At 31.1% G+C, this 22559-nt stretch overlaps 1 protein-coding gene across 4 annotated transcripts in view; it reads right to left on the reverse strand.

Annotated features, from left to right (window-relative positions):
• Positions 1–47: 47 nt before the first annotated feature.
• The window catches only part of LOC105217437 (brain tumor protein), a 36441-nt gene continuing 13929 nt past the window's right edge, over positions 48–22559 (reverse strand). For 2 of the 4 annotated variants that reach the window (XM_054228167.1, XM_011192429.3), the window contains 2 exons: positions 19389–19575; positions 48–19316 (listed from right to left, as the gene is read on the reverse strand). In XM_054228167.1, coding sequence (XP_054084142.1) covers positions 16263–19283 — 3021 coding nt within the window. In that variant the 5' untranslated portion in view covers positions 19284–19316; positions 19389–19575 and the 3' untranslated portion in view covers positions 48–16262. Of the gene's footprint in view, positions 19317–19388; positions 19576–19813; positions 19832–19928; positions 20343–22559 lie in introns of those variants that run through there. The other 2 variants (XM_054228168.1, XM_054228169.1) reach the window with 2 other exon arrangements.

A 22559-nucleotide genomic window follows, 5' to 3' on the forward strand; every position in this document is an offset into this window, starting at 1 on the left:
CTTACATACTCGTACATGCATACCTATGAATACATACTTGTATTGTACTTTTTGATGTTATATATTTGATTCTGCCTAACGGAATTGATGGTATTAAGTAATTTAGTAATTTGTAAATTTGAAATTATAAATTTCAAAACAAAAACGAAAAATGTAAATGTATAGTTATATGTGATATACCCACTTACACACCTTATTATATAATACGTATGCTAATAATCATATTACATACGTATATTTGCACATGGCATAACCATTGCTGTTGTTGTTAAAGCATTGTATGACAAGTATTTAAATAAAACATTATTTCATTATTGTTGCAATTATTAAAAACACCGTTTTTACTATTTACTTAATCAAGTTTAAGATGTTGTATTAGAATTAAGTACAGTGGAACTTCCATAACTCGAAGTTCTCCATAGCAATAGCGTTTCGAAGCCAAATTTCATACAAATTTCCTTCCCTAAGTCGAATTTCTATAACTCGAAGTTCTCCATAACTCGAACTCTTGAAGTGCCAATAGAAGGCAACTTTCATACAAATTTCCTTCTATAAATCGGACTTTTCGACAAGCCATAAACGAGGCAGAATTTTAAAAGAGTCCCTCCATATTGTACGGATACGAACAAAAAAAATATAATATTACACTTATGGATTGCACAAATCATCTAACAAAGGCATGAGATACAGACGTCAAGAGCCAAACAATAGCAAAATGCAACAAACAAAATTACAGAAAACATCTTTTAAAGTATGTCCATGAAAATTTTTGCGAAGTAAATAAATAAAACAATGCATAAATCTACATTTTATAGCTTTTTGAAAATTGATATGTTTTAATGAAAATTCTATAACTCGAAGTCTCTCTAATTTGGAGTTTTTTCTTGGATTAGTGATTCGAGTTAGAGAAGTTCCACTGTACTTCGTTTCGACAATGTCGGATTTAGAGATATGGTTTTAAAGATTTTCGAGATTTGCGGAAGCTCCTTGCAAGTGGAATTTTTAATTAAGAATTGATATTTAGAACTTTACCAGCTTTAAAAACACAAATGTGTCAAAATTTTCCAGATGGACGCTAATGTGAGCTCTCCATCTGCTATTCTAGGATATTCCAATAAGTATTTAACCCCACTTCCGTTGGCACCAATATCGCAAAAGACAACGTCGAATGAGACGTACCGGGCAGAGAGACCTCCATAAAAGATTTACTTTCGAAATACATTGTACGAATACTTATAATTACTTTAGTTCGTTCACAACACTCATATAGTCGCCTTTGGGGAAAGTTCGATGTGAAAAACTCGAAACTCGACTCACGACCTTGGGTACTATTACTATTACATACAGACACCAACTACAATAATGCCAAAATGTTCCTTGTAATCTTGTAAATATATCCTATCTAATGTTGCTACTAACTACCGGAGCACTGTTTTTATTCAGATTCATTGCAACGAAACTGGAGAAAATTTTTGAGAACCGACCACTTCCATGACAATGTGAGATACGTATAAAGAAATAATTCGGTTTTATGTCCCCTAGGGCCTCTCATATTGACATCAATTTGAGTAATATTTTATAACGATGTAACAGTAACAGCAGCCATAAACTCCTATGTAGTGTAGTCACAATCAGTAAACACGACTTTCTTTGAACTTGAAAAATAAATTAACATGAGTTTGACAGCGACATTTTACGAAATTGTTGCCGGCATCGGTTCCACCATTTCTCAGCTACGTTAGCGAGAGAACAAGGGAGTATGCGGATAGCACAATATTATACTAAACAGGCCTGTTCTGGAAAGCTCGCGATTTCAATTCGGAACCTAAATGGCAATTCGTACAATTTTGTATTATTAGGTGTTCTGCAATTCACTCGATTATGCATGTTATGTTGAATAAGTCCGAACGATATTTTCAGAAAGGCGGCATTTGAGAAACCATTCTAATCCACTGTATTCACCGGATTCCACATGAGTTTTGGCAACACATTTCTACTTGTCGACTTGAAACGGTCTCTTTTGGCTTCAGGTTTTTTTCCACCTACTGGTTAAGGCATGCATTTTTAGAAATACTCAACGAAATCATACCATTAGTCAGAGAAACGTTCATACTTAAAGTAATCAAGCAGTAGGATCAGTGCAGTGAAGTTTTGTTACTCGTGATAATTTGATGCGCTTGCTCCCATTCACTAACATTCTGCCCCATAAGAGAATCTTGAATGCTGCGAACGGCCACGAAAACTTCACAATACAATTTCTCAATACATTCCTCACAATTTGTTAATATATGCTTATTGATCAAAATTGAGCGCACTGATTCCGTCGATAAACTGCTTTACCACAAAGTGAAAACGTAAAACTGTTTTATTGGCCTTTATAGATATTTTTACTGTGTTTAAATGTTCATTGATGCCTTTGCATTTATTATTAAGTTGTTCTTAAACGATTTCTAATTATTTCGGCGCATCTGGAGTGAATGGAATCCACAAAAGCACGGCATATTGAGAGGGGTTATTTTCCATGGTATTTTTTCATATTATAATATTTATAATTTTTGGACATTTTTTTGGTTTCGAGTCTTTTACACCATTTTTCACATCCATCCAATTGTATTAAACTCCTACTACAACGACTAAGCCATTAGATCAATATTTTTGCTACGAAAACACTTCTTAGATCTATTCGAGTCATGTTTTCTGCCATTATCCTCATCACAATGGCATATATCCTTCGGCAAAGGGTAGGACAATAGTCCCCAAATTGCTATTAACACAATGAATGGCGGCCATAATACCTATGATACTTACCAGAGGCCTAGCAACACTCCATTAGGACATCCCAATATCATCAGCTTAAAGTTTCCATGATTCATAGCATTCATTGTATATTTTGAGTTTAATTGCTGATTATAGGATTATCTAATATTCTTGTAGTATTCTTTTTTCCTCACTAGAGTCGAAATAAGCAACATTTGACTCATCGGTCCATAGAATATTATGTCCAACTAACACAGGTTCCTTCATAAAATTTCTAGCAAATTGAAGTTACTGTTCTATGTGCATCCTATTCAGTAGATGTCCTTTTTTTGGAATTCGTGCTTTCGGGTTAGCAGATAACAACCCTTTTCTCGTTGATGAAGTTAATACAGTTGATCTCCTTTTTGCACGGTTAACTGGGACAGTAAATTACTCGTGTAAAAAAAAACCGTGCAAAAAGAATCAATTTTTTATATAAAACTCACTATTGGGACCAATTTAAGAAAAAAATCGTGCAAAAAATAGAAAACGTGTAAAAAAGATCTAATTTTACATGCAATTCTATCTATTCGTACAGTGAGAATTTTCACTGTTGTTGTTGTTATAGACTTTTCTGGTATTATATGTATGTACATATTACTGTTAGAAGGAACAAACAACAACTATTCTGGGAATGGTAAAAAAATAATAATTTTCAAAGTTCCGTCATTAATCGCTGTGTCTTCCTTTTTCTTACTCTTCATACAGCTTAATTTATTTGTTTGCGTATTGAAATTGTTGCAACCTTTTCACTGGCTTTCGAATCTAAGATTTGTATTTTTTAGTTTAAACCTAATTTAGAATTTATTAAATTCTATTAACAGCAATGGATTTGTGACGTATTGACGGATGGAATTTTGAATTTATTGCAAAAAAGTATACAATTAAAATAAACAAGTGAGGAAAGGCTAAGTTCGGGTGTAACCGAACATTTTATACTCTCGCACTTTATTTCTTTAACTTTATTTATATTATATAATACATAATTTGACCCACATATTCTACATATATATTGTATAAAGTCCATTGAAAGTTGGAAACCCTAATATTAGTATTAGTTAGAAGCACCGAGGTCCTCATGTTCGATACATGGGGCCTTGAAAACCTATGGTCCGATTTCGATTTTTAGAATGGGGCTTCCACACTATAAAGGTAGTATTTGTGCAAAGTTCTGCATCGATATCTTCGCTAGTGCTACCTTTATATATTGTAAAGTTAACGATTCAGATCGTCTTCAAAGTTCTAGTATATAGGAAGTAGGCGTGGTTGTGAAGCGATTTGGCCTATTTTCACAACATATCATTTGGATGTAAGAAAACTATTACAAACCAAGTTTCATTGAAATCGGTCGAGTAGTTCCTGAGATATGGTTTTTGACCCATAAGTGAGCGATGCCACGCCCATTTTCCATTTTGTAAAAAAATCTGAGTGCAGCTTCTGTCTGCCATTTATTATGTGAAGTTTAGAGTTTCTGACGTTTTTCGCTAGTTAGTTAACCCACTTTTAGTAATTTTCAACCTAACCTTTGTATGGGAGGTGGGCGTGGTTATTATCCGATTTCAACTATTTTCATGGGGTGTGGTGGGGTACGTAAGAGAACTGACTGCAGAAAGTTTGGTTTATATAGCTTTATTGGTTTGCGAGTTATATACAAATAACCGATTTGGTGGCGGGGCCACGCCCACTTTCCCAAAAAAATTACATCTAAATATGCCCCTTCCTAGTGCGATCCTCTATTCCAAATTTAACTTTTATAACTTTATTTATGGCTTAGTTATGACATTTTATGTGTTTTCGGTTTTCGCCATTTTGTGGGCGTGGCAGTGGTCAGATTTTGCCCATTTTCGAAAGCCTCTCACGGTCCCAAGGAACGTGTGTTCCAAGTTTCATCAAGATATCTCAATTTTTACTCAAGTTATCCGTTGCACGGACGGACGGACGGACAGACAGACATTCGGATTTTGACTCGTCTCGTCACCCTGATCATTTTGATATATATAACCTTATATCTAACTCGTTTAGTTTTATGACTTACAAACAACCGTTATATGAACAAAACTATAATACTCTCTTTAGCAACTTTTGCTGCGAGAGTATAAAAATCCGTGTAAAAAAAACAAAACCGTGTAAAAATGGTAACTGGGAAGTGTTCAAAAACACCGTGTAAAAAAAACCGTGTAAAAAGGAGATCAACTGTATTAGCAATTGAATTAAATATTTTACCCGCCCGGACGCCCCTAAATCGGCGACTTTTTGCGATTTTTGTGATGAGTTCATTATTTTTATCTGAAGTTTTTTTGTGCGTCCCATCATTATACAAATGTTTGTCGAAAAAAGTTAAAAAACAAACATTTTACAAAAAAAATTATTCGTCGATTTATATGCTCACTTTGGTTGTTCTTAATATTTCGAACACGTCTGTATATATATTAATTTGACTTACTAACTATGAAATAAAAGTCATTGCTTGCGTTTTATTTAAAAACAAAATATTTTTATTGTGATAAGAAGTAGAAATTTTTATAATACTTTCAGAATTTTGTTTCTGCTTTTACTCTTTTTTAGTTGCCCTTAAGCATTTAAAAGAATGTTCTCTTAAATATATAATAATAATAATATATTATCAAATTCATAGTAATTAATAACTGCGTGGTCACCACGTAAGATACGTAGAGTTTCACCAAAGGTATAAAAATATTCGTACGCTTACGGTTAGCAATAATTAATAACATTGATTTATGTATATATATTTTTTTTTTTTGCTTTTTTCTTTCTTTTTTGTTTGTTAATTTATGCTTACTTTTTGCTTTAGATCTCATTTTTCATTAATAGTAATTATAGTTTATTGTTTAGTAAAAATTTATAAATGCAAAATATGCTTAAATATATATATATTTTCATAATTGCTCATGTATTTTTTTTTAACTTTATATTTGTTTGTATTACTGATTTTATTTAATATAAATATTTACTGAATATTGGATAAATATACTATGGTAGGATTAAAAATGTGCTGGGCAACTACACACAATGTGTTATTAGAATGTTGGTGTTTGACAAAATGGTATGTTTTTTTATTTTTATTTATTTATAATTTTTTTTATTTCACATACATGCATACGAGTACATATAAGAATGTATTTAAGTGCATATGCATGTATGCATATGTAAAAATCGCATATTCGATCATTGAGAGAGTAGCATTGCCGTTTTCGTTCTACAATACGCAATTAGCATTTTAACAGTTCAAAAAACGGGCATTTAATACTCATTAAATGTAATTTTTTTTTAATATTTTTTAGTTTTTACTACATCTACATACAAGCTTAATTGTGTAAAAAATCTAAACAGATGATATTAGCTAAATTAAAGTACGTATTTATACTAATGCAAGAGTTAAATCAAATTTATATGACTAGAAATTCAAAGTTAAAAAAAAATTAATATTAAAATTAGCGCATATGCAACGCGTTCAAGTCAGCCAAATGTAACTACATATAAATATGTATTAACTAAACACATTTACTACCCCTTCACCACTTACTGTTTGTAAGTAACCTCTAGAATATATAAATACTTAAAAAACATCCCAGCATGAAAATTGTACCGACAAAGTAGACTTGCACTTATCACTATGGCGTCAGCATATTCATACACACACATGTATAATATAACCATTAACCATAAGCAGACTTTACTTTGCCAAATCTCCCTGTATTCACTTGCGCTTCTTAGTATTTTGTTTGTATTTTTCTTCGATTTTTTCATGCAATTTTCGAAATTATCATAAATTAATTTGAAAGAAAAATATGACATGACAAGAATTAAAGACATAATGAAAATTATGCGCCTTACAATCATTATTAGACAAAAGTAAATTAAAAAATTTTTTAAATACATATGTATTTCCAGCGACAACATCCTTTGTTGTATAATCACATATAATAAATTATATTTTTAACCTCAACTGCAAAATAAGATCATTCAAATTATGATAATCAAAATGTTTTCCCACTCAATAATCACTCGCTCGAATTAATTACCGACTATAATGGAATTAAGTTGAAGAACATCACCCAAAAAACTTCACTCATAAGTAATAGTAAGATATTTACCATTTTGAAGAAAGTTTCTAGCGGCGCTTTCTGCTTTTCTGCCTGAAGTCTAAACTAACGGTGCAGCTTATTTTGCGTTCTTCGGTTCTATGCATGCAGCCGCGGCACATCTACATAGCTTTTATAGGCATTCACCGGAGTTAAACTAAAAATAAAATTCAAACTGCGCCGGCTCTAAACTCAAATGGCAAAATAAAAAAACTTCAAGTTAGAGAGACTTCGAATTATGAAAGGTAATTTATATGATTATATGAAATTTGACTTCTATTGCCAATTCAAGAATTCGAGTTATGAAAGTTCAACTGTAGTTCATAAAGTGACATATAATTTTTTATATAACTAAATCCATATTTCTAGTTGAATAGTAGTGGATAACAAAATTAAAAAAAAAAAAAAATACTACAAAAACTGTATAAACAAATTGATCAAAACTACCTTACTAAATCTGAAAAAAAGAAAGAAGTAAATAAAAATGCAAATAATTTTTTTGAACAAAAATTAAACTTTACTTTTACAAAAAATATACAGAAATAACAAAACAAACAGTTAATAAAAATAAAAATTAACTTTCATGGACAAATATAGATTGCATAATAAAAATACTTGATATATAAAAACGTTGCTCATATTAACACATTTCAATTTTCCATCGTAAATCTTACTTGATGCTTTTCTACGCAGTTTCAACATTGTAATCATAAATGCATATACAAATACACAAAAAAAAACATAATAAGACAAACAATGTTTTACTTTTACATAAGAGATTTGAGAACACTTCAAAATAGGATACAACGAATATGATAGTGAGAGTTAAGCTTAGCAATAATACCCGAATGGTAGTAAAAAACGTAAAGTGTAAAGGGTAAAGGGATAGAAGGATGTGTATGTGGATAAAGCGAAGGAGAGGTAGTTGCGTAGGAGAGGAAGAGGGGAGGAGCGAGGAAGAATATATTAACAATAATATTAATGTAAAAAATCTTATGTTTAAACAGCATCAATACAATATTGGCGGGAACATCATGCGTGTGGAAATTCCTTTGCGTACAACGTTAAGCAGCAGTATTTCCATATTTTTCTTTTTTCATTTTGTTTTGCTTTTTGTTTTATTATTATTATTTTTGTTTTTGTTTCATTTAACTACATATTTTGACAATTATATATTACTTTACGAAGCGGTAGAAAAATATAATGCACTAATTATTTTTAGTATTATTTATGATAATTCATTTTATGTCAGATATACTCATATTCATATACTAAATGTGCTAATTCTTTCAACAAAGCAATATTTGAATGCTTATTTATAATGTACTTTACAATAATTTCATTGTAACGAGGCTTTCTTGCTTTAACATTTCACATGCTGGTCTGTTTTGTTGTATTGTTTTCAAGGTTACAGTTGTGTAACAATAAATAAATCAAAAATTAAGAATATATGTTTCTTATAGGTTCATAAACTAATAGGAGCGTTGCTACATTTAAAAATTAAAATAAGCATAATAACACGACTCATATATATGTATGTATGTATTTTTGTATATAATTATGTAGAACACACTACATTGAAATGCGTTTCTATTTAAATTCCTAAAAAAAATTACAGACAATTTAATTACAAACACAAACTTAAAATTGTCTGTATATATATAATTAATATTAAATTCACAATAGAAAAAAATTCGAAATAAAATAGACAACAATATTTGAGAAATGTAAAAAGTGCAACAGCAGGACGAACACCACGACTTGTTGTTGCACATACATAGGTGATGAAATTAAGAATAGTAAACATAATAAGAAATAACTACAATTTATGCATGTGCATGTGTGGCTGTTTAATCCTAGATGTATGCACATTACTAATCATTACAATATTTAATTTCATTTTCATTACATTACTACGCGCACATGCTACTTAAATACCAAGAGAGAGCCTTTTAATATTATTACTGTTTTATATTTATAATATTATTATAATTATATTAAATAAAGTGCCAACATTAGGGCAGTCGTCAGCAGTATCAATTCTGACACACATTAATGCATTGATCTCAGTTTTTACACAATTTGAATTGAATTTATGTTTGTATATGCAAGCATGTGTGTTTATATAAACTAAGTTTTAGGTAGTTTAACAGTAATCACCTAAAACTATTAGTAGAAACATAGGCAATTATGAGTCTATTGGTCGGTATTTCCATATTACTGCATGTTGCACACGTTTCATACTTATTAAGTAATGATATATATGTATGTATGTATGTTTGTTTGTTTGTTTAAATGTGTATATATATAAAAGCCAACAATTACATTTAAACATTTTAGGTTTGTTTTACACGTTCATTCTATGTATGTTTTAGTTTTTTCAATATTACTTAAAAGCTACAAGAGTAAACATCAATCTTACAAATGCATACAAAAATATTAATATTTTTTTGTTTATTTTTTTTTTACTTTTTCATTAATGTTATAAACTCTTTATTTCGGCAGGAGAAATATATATACCATATACATATAAAAAGCCAACTTATGCTAAAGAGCATAAAATAATTGCGCGACCATATAAAATTGGTAGTTGTAAACATTTTAATTGTTAAAAGAAAAGAAAAATAATTCAATTCTAAATCGATTTGATTTTATATTTGTTTTTTTTTTTTTTGTTTGTTTGTTTAGAAAACATCGCGAAACTTTGGAGTTGCACAACGGCACTTATCACACGACACTGTATGTTGTGTGACATGCGTGTGTGCGTAATTTTAAATTTCAAGATTTCGGTTTTAAAAATTCCCTAAATGAGTCACTCTTCATAAGTTCTAAAAACTTGTTTCGCTTATACTGTTTTTTGTTTTTTTATTTTATTTTCCACGCCTTCACCAATTTAATTTTATACACTTTCACACCGCTTCCAACACTTTGCTAATGTTTTATGTATATTTCATTTCGTTATATTTTGCTTTGTATATATGTATGTATATATATATTTTGCATTTATTATTACATTAGGTAGAACAGTCTAAACGTTACAACTGTAAAACTAAAAACAAAAATCTAAAATTATTATAAGCAATATTAGATAATAATAATAATAATAATCATAAAAAACAGTTATACATAAATATTTATAAAAACTACTACGGAGTATTATTATTTTCATTTTTTAAGTAACAATTAACTTTTTTAAAGTAGCTCAATACATCAATGTATGTATGTACTACATACTTATTTATATATATATATATATGTATATATGCATGTAAATATGAAAATGCAGACTTCACAATAGGTAAAACATTTGTTTTTGGTAAGCTTACACTATCGCAGTCGTGTTTTAAATTCCAATAACTAAAAACTAGTACCAAAATAGTGAAACTTCTTTTCCATATATTATCAACCCTGTATAGAATAGGCATTATGAATGCAAAAAAAAAACAACAGAATAACTAATTAAGCAATTGAAATAAATTAGTTACAGAAAAAACAAATTCACATTAAATTCGTTTAACATTTAACTTATAGTTGAAAAGTAGTATTTCACTTAGTTTAGTCTCAAACGTTACGGAACTTCCAAGAGAGTTCAAAACGTTTATGTAAAAAAGATTGCAATATACATGTATAACGCTGTATTAATATGTATATATTTAAACACTACACTTTTTAGAAGCATCATCACACGGATATCTCTACTTTCTTTTTAATAAAATGTGTGTGTGTGTAAGTATATATACATATAAATATATATAATATAATATAGTTAATGTATTTAGTACAACTCTATACGTTTGTATGTATGTATATATATTTAGATATTACAAATAACATTTAAACTCACATACGACTTAAACGCTTGAATGTATTGTATGTATGTATGTATATATATACGAATGTTTATAAAATCAGTCATATAGTTTTAATATATATTTATCCAACGAACATTTACATATATATGTATATATATGTACGTAAATATATATGTGCATATTCTATGGATCTACTTAGTACATTATAGTAGATTTATAGTAGAAATAGTTTCAGAAGGTATATGTATGTACATATATATTTATATAACGCAGCTAAAAAATCTAATATATTATAAACTAACATTTTAGCATGCGCGCATTGCCATTTTAAACTAACTGTAACTATGCAACATGTGTGACAGTTGATCTGTGAAAGTTTAGGATGTGCATTATTGCCAATTGTAAAAAAATATGCTATAATAAATACACTTTGTCATAGCATATGCACATTCACATATGCATGTTGATGAATATGCTAAAATGGAAACTTCTTGCAGCTTTTTATGCGTTTCACATGTCACTCCAGCACATGTATGTATGTATGTGTGCACACAAAACTTACGAAGCAATACAAGCTAATTATACGCGATGCAGTTTAAATTGATTATCAAAACACTTAACTCCTTTCTTAGCCTAAATTGACCTCAAATTGTTGTTTAAAAATGAAATTAAAAAACAAAAACTACGCTTTAACCACCCACGTATGCGAATACTTTACTAATTGTTGCTGCAACGTATTGCTAAAGTATGCTAAATAAGCTAAGTATGTATACATTATTAACATAAATATATGTGGACTTTTCCAAGCTTTGAATTTTAATGCACAACAAATAAGAATTACTTTAAAAATATTTTCATATTTCATCAAGTAATTTTTTGTGAAAAAAGCAAGTTATAAATTTCATATAATCACATAAAAACGCAATTCTTTTATTTCAATTATGGTACCACAAAAATTTTTCGAAATGTTATGTATTTTAATTGCATTTGCACCGAAATTCGAAATAACATTCTTGGAGTTTTTTTTTTACTTTTTTTCCAAAATTCTGCTTCGTAAAACGTAATGTACCAAAAGTCCACATATACATATGTATTTTCAACACAGAATGATATAAAACTTTGCTTATTGTAAAAAACTGTTACGTAAAGAATTTGCCAGTAATAATGCATTCTGCATTCATTTTTAAATGAAAAAACCTGTTATTTTAATAATTCTGCATTAACTTTAACACCAATGCGCACTGACTACATTCTCGTAGCTCATAATTTATATTATTTTTGAAGTTTTTTTTTCGTTCTACAACATTGATATTAAATTGGCTTTAGTCGGTAGCAACATACAACAAATGAGATCAATACTTTCATTCAACTTTTACATTTCTATAGTAATATACTAAAACGCTTGGTGGAGGGAAAACTTGAAAAACTAGCTTTAATGCAGCTTTGACTAAACTTTTTGTTTCTTTTTGTTTTTTAGGCTGAAACTAAAAATTAAATAACTTTTCAACAAACAAACAAATAGCTATTGCATCGTATAATGCAAAATAAAGTAATATAATATTAGTTTAATTTAGTTTAGTGTTTACTTTTGTTTTGTTTTGCACACTTTTTGGTACTAGTCCCCATGCAATTGTACGCTTGCAACAATATTAATATGTCTGCGCATTTCGCGTTCAATGTTTTTTTTTTTCGTTTCAGATTTCATTTTAACAACCAACGTTGCTTATTCTCGTTTTTAGCATTATATAGTTTAATTTTTTTTCAATTTTGCTTTTACTTTTATGTATCAAAGATTTCGCTTTTAACTGCTACCATATTTATGTAGTTTGGATTTGTATTTCATTTCGGGGGTTTGTTTAATAACATTTATCAAAAATATAAACACTACTTACAGAATTTCGAATTGTTTTTTTTTTTGTTTGTGTGTTTTTTGTTTTATTAAATTCTCAATCTTATGTTCTTTGTCGCATTTGCTTTCAGTGTTAATAATAATTTGTGCCTTTTGTCCGTACTATTACGATTTTTTTTTCATTTTCCATCGCTTTAAAAACCTTTCTATATTTCATATAATTTAATAAACAACAGTTCAATAAGTTTAATTCGAGTTAGAGAATGTATGTATGTATGTAGTAGTAAGTCGATTTGCAGCAGTGTTGATTGATTACAAACATTTAATAAAATATTGTTTTTTTTTTTCAAAAATTCCTCTCACTTCAAACATATTTGATTTCGTAAATTTTTGGCTTTTTATTACTAATAAGCTTACACACTTTTTATTTTAGTCAAATTTTGAAAAACATTAATACAAATCTTTGCCACTTTACACTATTTTTCACATAGTAGTTGCTGTAGTTATACAAAACATCTCACTACTAATTGGCGTAAGACCAATAACGGTAACAATACATCTATTTCTTATGTATACATGAAAAAATGTGTGTGAGCATATAAAAATGTTCGATTACTGGGGTGATGCAGTATCTTTATTAAATGCTATACTATTTAATATGATTAATTTTTCGCGATTCATAACAGTAGTAAATGAGTTTTTTCCTTGTCACCGTTTACCATAGTTTGTAAACAAATGCTTTTAAACACATTATACGATATGAGCTTTATTTTTATGTTAATTGAAGTCATTATTGTGTATGCATTCGCCTATACGTTAGACACACCTGTATGTTGAATGTAATGCATGCAGAATTCAATATTGGATCGGTAATGAAGAAGGTATGTAAACACATCTTTATGCTTTGAGATTCTTAAAAGCGTTCGGCATATGTATTTCTATGTATACTGTACTTTTTTCGTAAACTGTTATTTTGTAAATTTTTTTTATGTTGCACTTCGTGCCACTCACACATAATCAAACAAAATCGTTGGTGCAATGAATTTCTGACAGTTATCATTAAAAGATTTTGTGATTTGTTTAATAACAGACAATATTAATCGACAATATTTTGATTTCGATTTTTAATGCTTGTAAAACGAAATCGATGAGCAAATGCAATGGTAAACAATGGAAAAAAACACTTTTCATTGACAAGAATTCAAAATATTTAATATTTTTTAGATAGCCGATATGTAAGATATGGAAACTTTCGCATAGCAGAATTTTATAGAACGGCACTGTTAAATGTAAAACATTTAAAAATAACATTTAGAGACTTCTGTGTTATATTGTAGATAATTTTTTTGTTGCAAAGAATAAAGGGTTTAAATTTCTGCATTATTTTTATCGTTAATACATGACAATTAATTATTTTAACATTTTAAGCAAATAACTTTCGAAGTCAACTAATTTAATTCATTTGTCTCCATTTATTTTTTTATTTTTATGCGTATTAATAATCAAGCAATCAAAATAGACGAATTTCATTTTATAAAATGCCATGTTAAATATGAACTTTTTATATCGAAAAACGTACAAAATTTATTATTTCGAGTTTTATGAATGAGTGCAATAATGGAAAACAAATTTTTAATTGTTAAAGAAGTATTTTGAAATACAATAAATGTCGTTGAGTTTAAATTAGTAATAAAAAGTAATTTAATTACACTGCAAATTGAAAGGTGCTGGCAACTAGAGACATCAGAACGCACAAACCGTTGACAGGTAAAAAAAAAAGGAAACCAGAAATCTCACTTTTAAACACAAATTTAAGTTAATTAAACATTTGAATATGTGCGAGTTTGCTTAAATTTTTATAATTTATATTAGTTTTCATTTTGATGGCATGCATTTTAACACGCTGCAAACGAATTCGCATACAATAATATTTGGCCACTTATACTTTTTTACTTTAAAAAATTGTATATACCTACAAATGAACTGGCAAATACAGTATGTACGCAATTCGCATAATTTTGTTTATCAAGTTTTTTTGTCATAATAAATACACAGCTGCTAATATTAATTCTGCAAGTAATATTGTTTATATCGATAATTTAGTATACTTTTACAAACATATGCACAAATTCTTTTTTATTTTTGTTTTGCGTAACTAGTTGCTATGTAACTTTTTGGGTAGATTGGGGAAAACCGCTGCGCTTGCGTGTGAATATGTAACTACTGCACTACAAATATTTAACAACAGCAAATATTTTGTACATAAGCATTAAACGTCATACTTATATAATTGTTTTTTGTTTATGATACTTCAATCTGTGCAATGCATACAGCTAATAATGTTTTATAAAAAATTGCATACAAACATATATGTACATATCTGCATATATATAATATACATGAGGTATATATATGTGTGTATGTATGTCTGACATTACTATAAAAAGTTGGAAAATTAAACAAATGCCACAGTTAAATTCATTCTATGAATATAACTTTTTTTCAATATAAACGTTTAATTTTTTTTCTTTAACTAAGTAAAACGCCTACTTGCAAATGCAAATTTACAAACTATTTGCTATGTTTTCAAGTCTTATTTGATTGCCAAAATTTATGTTTTTTTTCGTTTCTGTTAATATTATTTAATTTTTAGCTTCATTTTCGTTTAACTAAGTAGTCATTTTTCTATTTACTCTTCCCACAAGTATATTTCATCAACAGCTTATCAAAAAACATTTTATTGTGCAGAATATTTGTTAATTTTTTCGTTTTTAGTTTTTAGGGTTTAACATTTTTTTTCTTTTCTTAGTTACACACAAAATTGTTCAGTTCAGTTTATAAAACCAAAGCTATGTATATATATAAATAAAAAATCTAATTTTATAAACAACTAACATTTCGAAATGCTTTGCTCGAAATAAAATTTCTCTAAAATACATACATCGTCATCATCATCATCATGAGTGATAATTTCAATAAAAATAAGAAAACAAACAAACCCGTGTGCGTATATAAATTACAAAAGAAATAAAATAAAATAAAAACAAGCAAAAAGTATAAAAAATAACAAATAATTATAAGTAGATAATAAGAAAACTATTAACTGTCTCCGTGGTTATAATTAGGTTTCACTAATATAATTAATGCTGAGATTTGTGTTGTTGTTATTTGTTTTTTGTTTCGATCAATATTTATGTATCTACTTAACTCAATTAGTTTTAGCAGCATTTAGTTGTGTCAAAAACAGTACAACTTCTACATATATGGTCATTAAAGCAGTTGGTACCACCAGCAAATGATTATTTATGGTAGGTTTGCTGCTTGTTTTTTGCTTTGGAAGTATCAAAAATAGCAGGACAACTGGGTACAACAAACATATGTACACTATTATCGGTACATACAATACATAATTGTGTGTCAATCTTATCTGTGCAAAAAGTAATAATAATAATAATAATAATAATAATTGTAATAATAATTATCTTATGCAAGTGGCCTTACCATTGAACGACCTAATACACATAACATTTAATATTAAGATTACCATTAAAATAAAAACGTTTACCGCTTCGGTACTGCATTTCGTTTCGGTAACTGCCACTCGGCTGGCTTATATCCTTTACATTTTACACCGACTTAATTTAAGTAATTTAACTCAATATTATGTTTTGTTTTGCTTTCATTTTCATTACTACTCCACATTTACATAACAATTGGTGGGACCTGCACATACCTGTAAATGTATAGGCGGTAATCTTTACTAGCCAGTACCACACTGCCGTCGTCCATGAGTGCCACATCAAAGCATTGTGCATGTTTAACCTTTGATTCCAGTGCGCTCACTAATTGTCCTTCTTGTGTGAAAATCGTCAAATTGAAGTTATTGTGATTGTCGGCAATTAAAATTTCACCGTTCGCATTTATGCCCACGCCGATTGGATAATTGGTGACACCTTCGCCGCCAATCTGTCGCAAATACTGCCCCTCATAGTTGAAGACCTTAACACAATGTGCACGATTGTCACTTATGAATATCTCCTGTTTGTCATTGACCACAACACCGTTCGGGAACTCTAAATGCTTGCTGCAGCCAAACTTGTGAATCACATTGCCATTCTGATCGAAAATGATCACACGCATCACCTTGCACTCCACCACTATGATGCGTCCTTTGTTGTCAACGGTGACACCGCGTGGATGTTGCAATATGTTCGCGCCGAATTTGCGTACAAACTGTCCGTACTGATTGTAGATCTGAATTTGGTGTGTTGGAGAACGTTCGGTAACAATTATATCACCAGAATTACGCACTACAGCTACACGATTTGGATACAATAACTGTGAATCGCGTTTTCCGCATTCGCCGAATTGGAATTTGAAACGGCCTTCCTTATCGAAAATCTGTATGCGATGATTATTCGTATCGGCGACAATTATATCATTTTGTGCATTTACTGCAACACCACTGGGTTCGGTGAATTGCCCCTCCAGCACACCGAATTCACCAAATTTACAGTGGTAAATCATTTTCTGGCGCTTTATTTGTGACTTAGGTGGGTAAGTAGAGGTTGAGAGCAGTTTCGAAGTTAAATCCATTAACGAATCGGTAGATGCATTGTTAGCTTGAACAGTAAGTGCACTGAGAGCGCTGCTACCTGCAGCGGCGCCCACACTGCTAGTCAGTGAGTTAAGTAATTGTGCGCTTGAAAATGGATCTGTTGTTGAGAAGAGATTATCACTACCGCCGTTACTCCATTTCTCATAGGGATTAACACTAACGTAAGGTGCAATAACGCCATTGACAGCTGTGCCATGGTTATGATAACGTTTTGCCATCAGCTCTTCGAAAGTTGTGTTACTATTAGCGCCACCGTTGCCAATCAAACTATGATTACCGTTGCGTCCAAGTATACCACCAACACTGTTTACACCACTACCAACTACAGCGTTGTTGTAAGTGTCGAGTAGACTGGTCGACAAACCCAAACCGAGTGGCAAATGTGTTGAGCCCACACCACTCAGACTGCTATTGCTGCTACTGCTGTTGGACGAGCTCTGCGTTGGTCTGGCTATTGGTGGCTGTTTAACGATTTGACCACTAGTTGTTTCAACGTTGCCTGGTCGAATGTAACCGAACGTGTTGCGTACACCCGCCTGTATGGACTGATAATTTGAAACGAATTCTAATTCAAATGGCATTTGCATGTCCATTAAAGCGGTTTGTAGCTGCTGCTCAAGCATTTTACGCAACATTAAAACATCAGTGACACTATGAGTTTTCGGTGAACGCTCCAAACTGTCGCATGTATGCATCGCTTTCTCGATGAGTTCCTTGGAGCGCTGCAACCAAACACCGCTCGATGCCACTTTGGCATTGTATAAGTTTTCCAGTTCCTTCAAAACCTCCTGCTTACGCTCGTCAATCATCGAACAGAAAAATTGATAAGTCTCATTGACCTCATTGTGGGCCTTTTGATATTGCATTTTTATTTTGCTTGAATTATTATCCGAATTACTACTGACCAACGATACAATTTCGGCAATCTTGCCCCGCAATTCGCTCAATACAGTTTGTAACACCGTTTCGGATGGGGTTTGTTGGCTGCTGAACGTTCCTGTTGTCGACGTATTATTTGGTGGGAACACTGTCGATAATTGATGCTCTTGTATATGCTCAACCTCATGCAGGCCGGCTGAGTGCTCTTGCAGGACACATTCGTTACAAGCCATCTTGCAACATGTGCGACAATTGAATTTCAATGGTTCATTTTTGTGGCGTAGACAGAACGATGTCGAGCGTAATTGTGGCACTATGTTGCCGAATAAATCCTCACCATTACTGCTGTTATCTAATTGTTCGCCATTATCGCCCAATAGTGAAGCATTACTATTGCCCACAAGATGCGAATTCAAAACCATTTTCGATAATTGTGAAAATTTGCTGATTTGTTGCTTCTGTTGTTGTTGCTGCTGCTGCTGTTGTTGTTGTTGCAACATCATAGTTAGTGAACTAGATAACTTTATATCGTTTGCAGTCAGATTGCTGGGCGTAGTTATATTTGTAGAGGTGGCTGAAGTTGTTGGGGTCGTTGATGCGGTGGTAACGTTATTTGCGGTCGTCTCAAAACCACTTATTAGTGAGACATTATGCCCATTAAAGCAATGCATAAATTGATGTGCTGTAACACAATTGGCGCATAAATAGCTGATGCATTCAAAACATCTCGCCACAGCATCCGATTGTTTACTCTTGCAAGCGGTGCAACGAGGTACAGCACCGCCGTTAGCTGTGGACACGCTTACAATTCTGTTATTGGCTAGTAGACTATTGCACGGACTACCTTTGCCGTTTAAATTGCTGCCAATAACGCCAGGACCATTACTGTTGTTACAAGAGATACCGCCAAGTACACCACCACTGATACCGTTGTTTATGCTGTTGCAACTATTAGTACTATTTGCACTACTTGTGCTGCCGCAACCACTTAGGCCGCTACTGGACGAAGACGATGAAGATGATACTGAAGCCGAAATGGGATGATGCTGATTACTAACGCAGCCAGTGCTGGTAAATTCGTCACAAATGGCTGAGTCGCTAACTGGTGGTGATGAACCGCTCAGCGTAAGTGGAGAGTCAGATAAGTAGCCTGTGTGTTCGCCGTAAGATTCTATGGAATTAGTACCACGTATGGAGTCCAATGATGGGGTGGGAGAAGAGGCCATTTTAGCAGGTGAGCTAAATGACCAATATTGCTTCTGTAATTATAAATTAAAGTGGCATTGATTAAACACTCAAAGCTGTTTAAATAAATAAAGTTAATTTATTACCTTTAATCCTTGTAAATGAATTTTCTCTGTTTGCCTTCGACCGAGTAATTTCTAATTTACAATGTTTTTGTATTTAAAAAAATGGTATTGGTTTAGCTTTAACGTAGATATTTACACAGTTGCTGCGTTTATTCAAGGTTCAATTCATTTTCCACTTTCGTAAAAATGCTGTTATCATTTTCAAAAACTGAAAATAAAATATTTTTTATTATTTAACATATATTTACAATTTAAACTTACAAATAACATTTTTTGTCAAATATATTGAAAAATTTATGAAATTACATGGCTAAAAATTTGTAGACACTGAACTGTTGTAATAGCACCGCCAATGTCCCGGACAAAGCTAGTCGCGAACGAGTTGAACTACGTGTGATGTACCAAAGAGTGCATACAATAAACTTATATACATACTCTTTACTTACAAATATTCCTAAATACTATATGTAGCTATAAACTACGCCAGCAGACAGACAAGTGAACAGATGTTATGTACCAATATACTGATAGACAAAATTTCTAGTTATTAATTTTTATAACCTTTCCGATTTTATACAGGATGGCATTGCAGTGAATGCAATAGTAGAATAAACAGAATTGTTTGCCTTCCTTGAAAAATGCTAACCGACGCAGGACAATCACCAAACAGTCTCACCAATACAAGCAAATGTAGTTTAATGGCGACAGCTGCGACGAGTATAGTCTGTCGGCTTAGCTCACTCAACCCTCCGCGCAGATGTCGAAAATGTGCTTAAGGGTTGCCAACAATGTTTTCAAGCATTTTTCATTTATACATACACAAGGTTAATGATTGTAACGAAAGGTAATAAGAACGGCATTCATAAGAATCTGCAAAAACTTAAGACGTAATAGAATTTCTGATTAGTGGGAGATGTCTCATTATTTTATTATTTTAAATTGTTTTCTCATAAATGAAGGTGTGGGCCAAAAAAAGGATTTATATTTTATCCTTAAAACTCTTTAAAATATTATCTTATTATATTAAGAATTAAATCAAAATCACTTCTTTTAATTCTTATATTTCAGTTACCTCCGCCATTGCTATTTTAAAAGGCAATAAGAATTGTTAATTTTATTACTTCAGAAATGTTGGCAATCCTGGCATTCTACCCTTAGCGCAATTTCAACGTACCTACTCGCTCAATTGCATTGCATATGTGTATTTGTTCCGGGTATAAACGAGCGAGTACGCGCACCCTTAATGACTGTGTCGATTCGCTTCATTCCGCCTCCGCATTGTGTGATACTCTCATTATTGTTTTTGTTTTCGTTCTTTTTTTTGGTAAAAATCAATATATATTCTCAGTTTCAACACAAACACAGCCGACAGAGGACAGCCGCATTTTCAGCTGCCGCCACTACAACAAGCAGCAGAAGGCAACAATACTGCAAAAAATGTATCTTGCAAGGGAGTAACACCAAACACATGCATTCATACATACATATACGAGTAGCCAGACGCTTCCACACCCATAGCGGGGCATATTATCGCCCCAACTCACTTATATTTCAGCCAAAAGCCGAACTGTTGAATGTTAGACGGCACAAAAAAAATATTATTTTCCCCATTCGCATAGTTGTCATGTCGTATGTATGGGTGTCTGAGTGTTTGGGTATATTTATACAAGCTTTGGAGCTCTACAGGTTGTGAAGCGGCGCAGTTTCATGAACTTTCGAGCCCCAAACCAGAACAAAATAGTAGCGAATTGTTGATGTTGATATTCGCTGCGGCTGTGGGTGCGTTAACATCCATTCGGCTATTTGAAATTCACAATTATACATAAATAAATATATATTATGTATGTATGCATAGAAAAAGGACCAGTGTCTTCTGCGTGCACACATACATTCATAGCTAAATTTGTATTAATGTATATCGATGTAAATATGTGCAGCTACTTGCTATGCATTCAAGGCGAAGCCAAAAATAAACTGAACTCCCTTTCTGTATAAAAAGATATGCCAATGAGACGCTTTTGTGGTCATACAAATTGTTTGCATTAATATGAAAATATAAAGTGACTTAATTGCAGAACCTTCGTAACAAAATTAGCACTTGCTTATATATGTATGTATGTATGTATCCAACATAACGAATTTATTGAACTAGAAATAGTAAATACACCAAATTAGAAAAATATATAACATAATTTATGGAAATATTTTCTAAAAGAAAATGAGCTTGCACTAAACATGTAAATCAAAGTTTAGATACACTAGATACATACAGAGAAAAATATATACATATGTACATATATCCAAATATTGGTACGTATGTACCTCGTCTTTTCCAGACCAATGACCGTTGCAACTTTTTGACAACCGTTGCGTTTACCTGAATGTTTGCAGCAAGGATAAGGGTTGATGTGTATGTATGTATATACATATGTATGCATCCCTATAAATGAAATATAAGTATGTATGTATTTATAAAAGTACACCCATACAATCCACCTATAGTGGTAAGTATTTACACATACAAAGATAGTGGTGCTTATGAAATGCAAGCCTGGAACTAATGTTTCACAGACAGACGTGCATGCTATTATTTTATGATTTTCACTGACGCTAATAGAAATAATTTTTCTTCGATTTCGTTTTTGGAGATATTTCATATAAGTTTGTAGTATAATTTAAATGCAAAATAGCTAATAAGTATTATCATCTTCAGATTAATTGACATTGATTTGGTGTTTGAGTTGTCTTCTTATGTTTTTGCAATATTTAAATGATAGAATTCAAATTTTACTGGGATTTTCTAATAAGGTTTCGAACGTTTGTCTATCGTCCTATTAGATTTACTGTCTTTCAAACTGCCACCATTTCGCAAATTTTCTGTCACGATTATCTTTTATTTTTTTCAATAAAACATGTTTTTATTGTATACTATCCCTTGAAAACGGTAAAAACTAAATCACCAGACCCAAAACATAATTTTGTTCATTTGAAAGTTGTTTGCGGTTACCAAATATTCACCGAAACTGATAAATTCTTCAAATAAGATATTATGAATAATCTATCTAATATGTACATATATATGTTTTCTTGTACATTAATAACATGTGTCGAAATTAAATTATTGCATTTAAATTTGTATAAAACTATAATTTTTTATAAACTCCTCATTTTATTTATAGGAGAAATAACATT

This window comes from Zeugodacus cucurbitae, chromosome 3, assembly GCF_028554725.1.
Source record: "Zeugodacus cucurbitae isolate PBARC_wt_2022May chromosome 3, idZeuCucr1.2, whole genome shotgun sequence".
NCBI classification, from domain to species: domain Eukaryota; kingdom Metazoa; phylum Arthropoda; class Insecta; order Diptera; family Tephritidae; genus Zeugodacus; species Zeugodacus cucurbitae.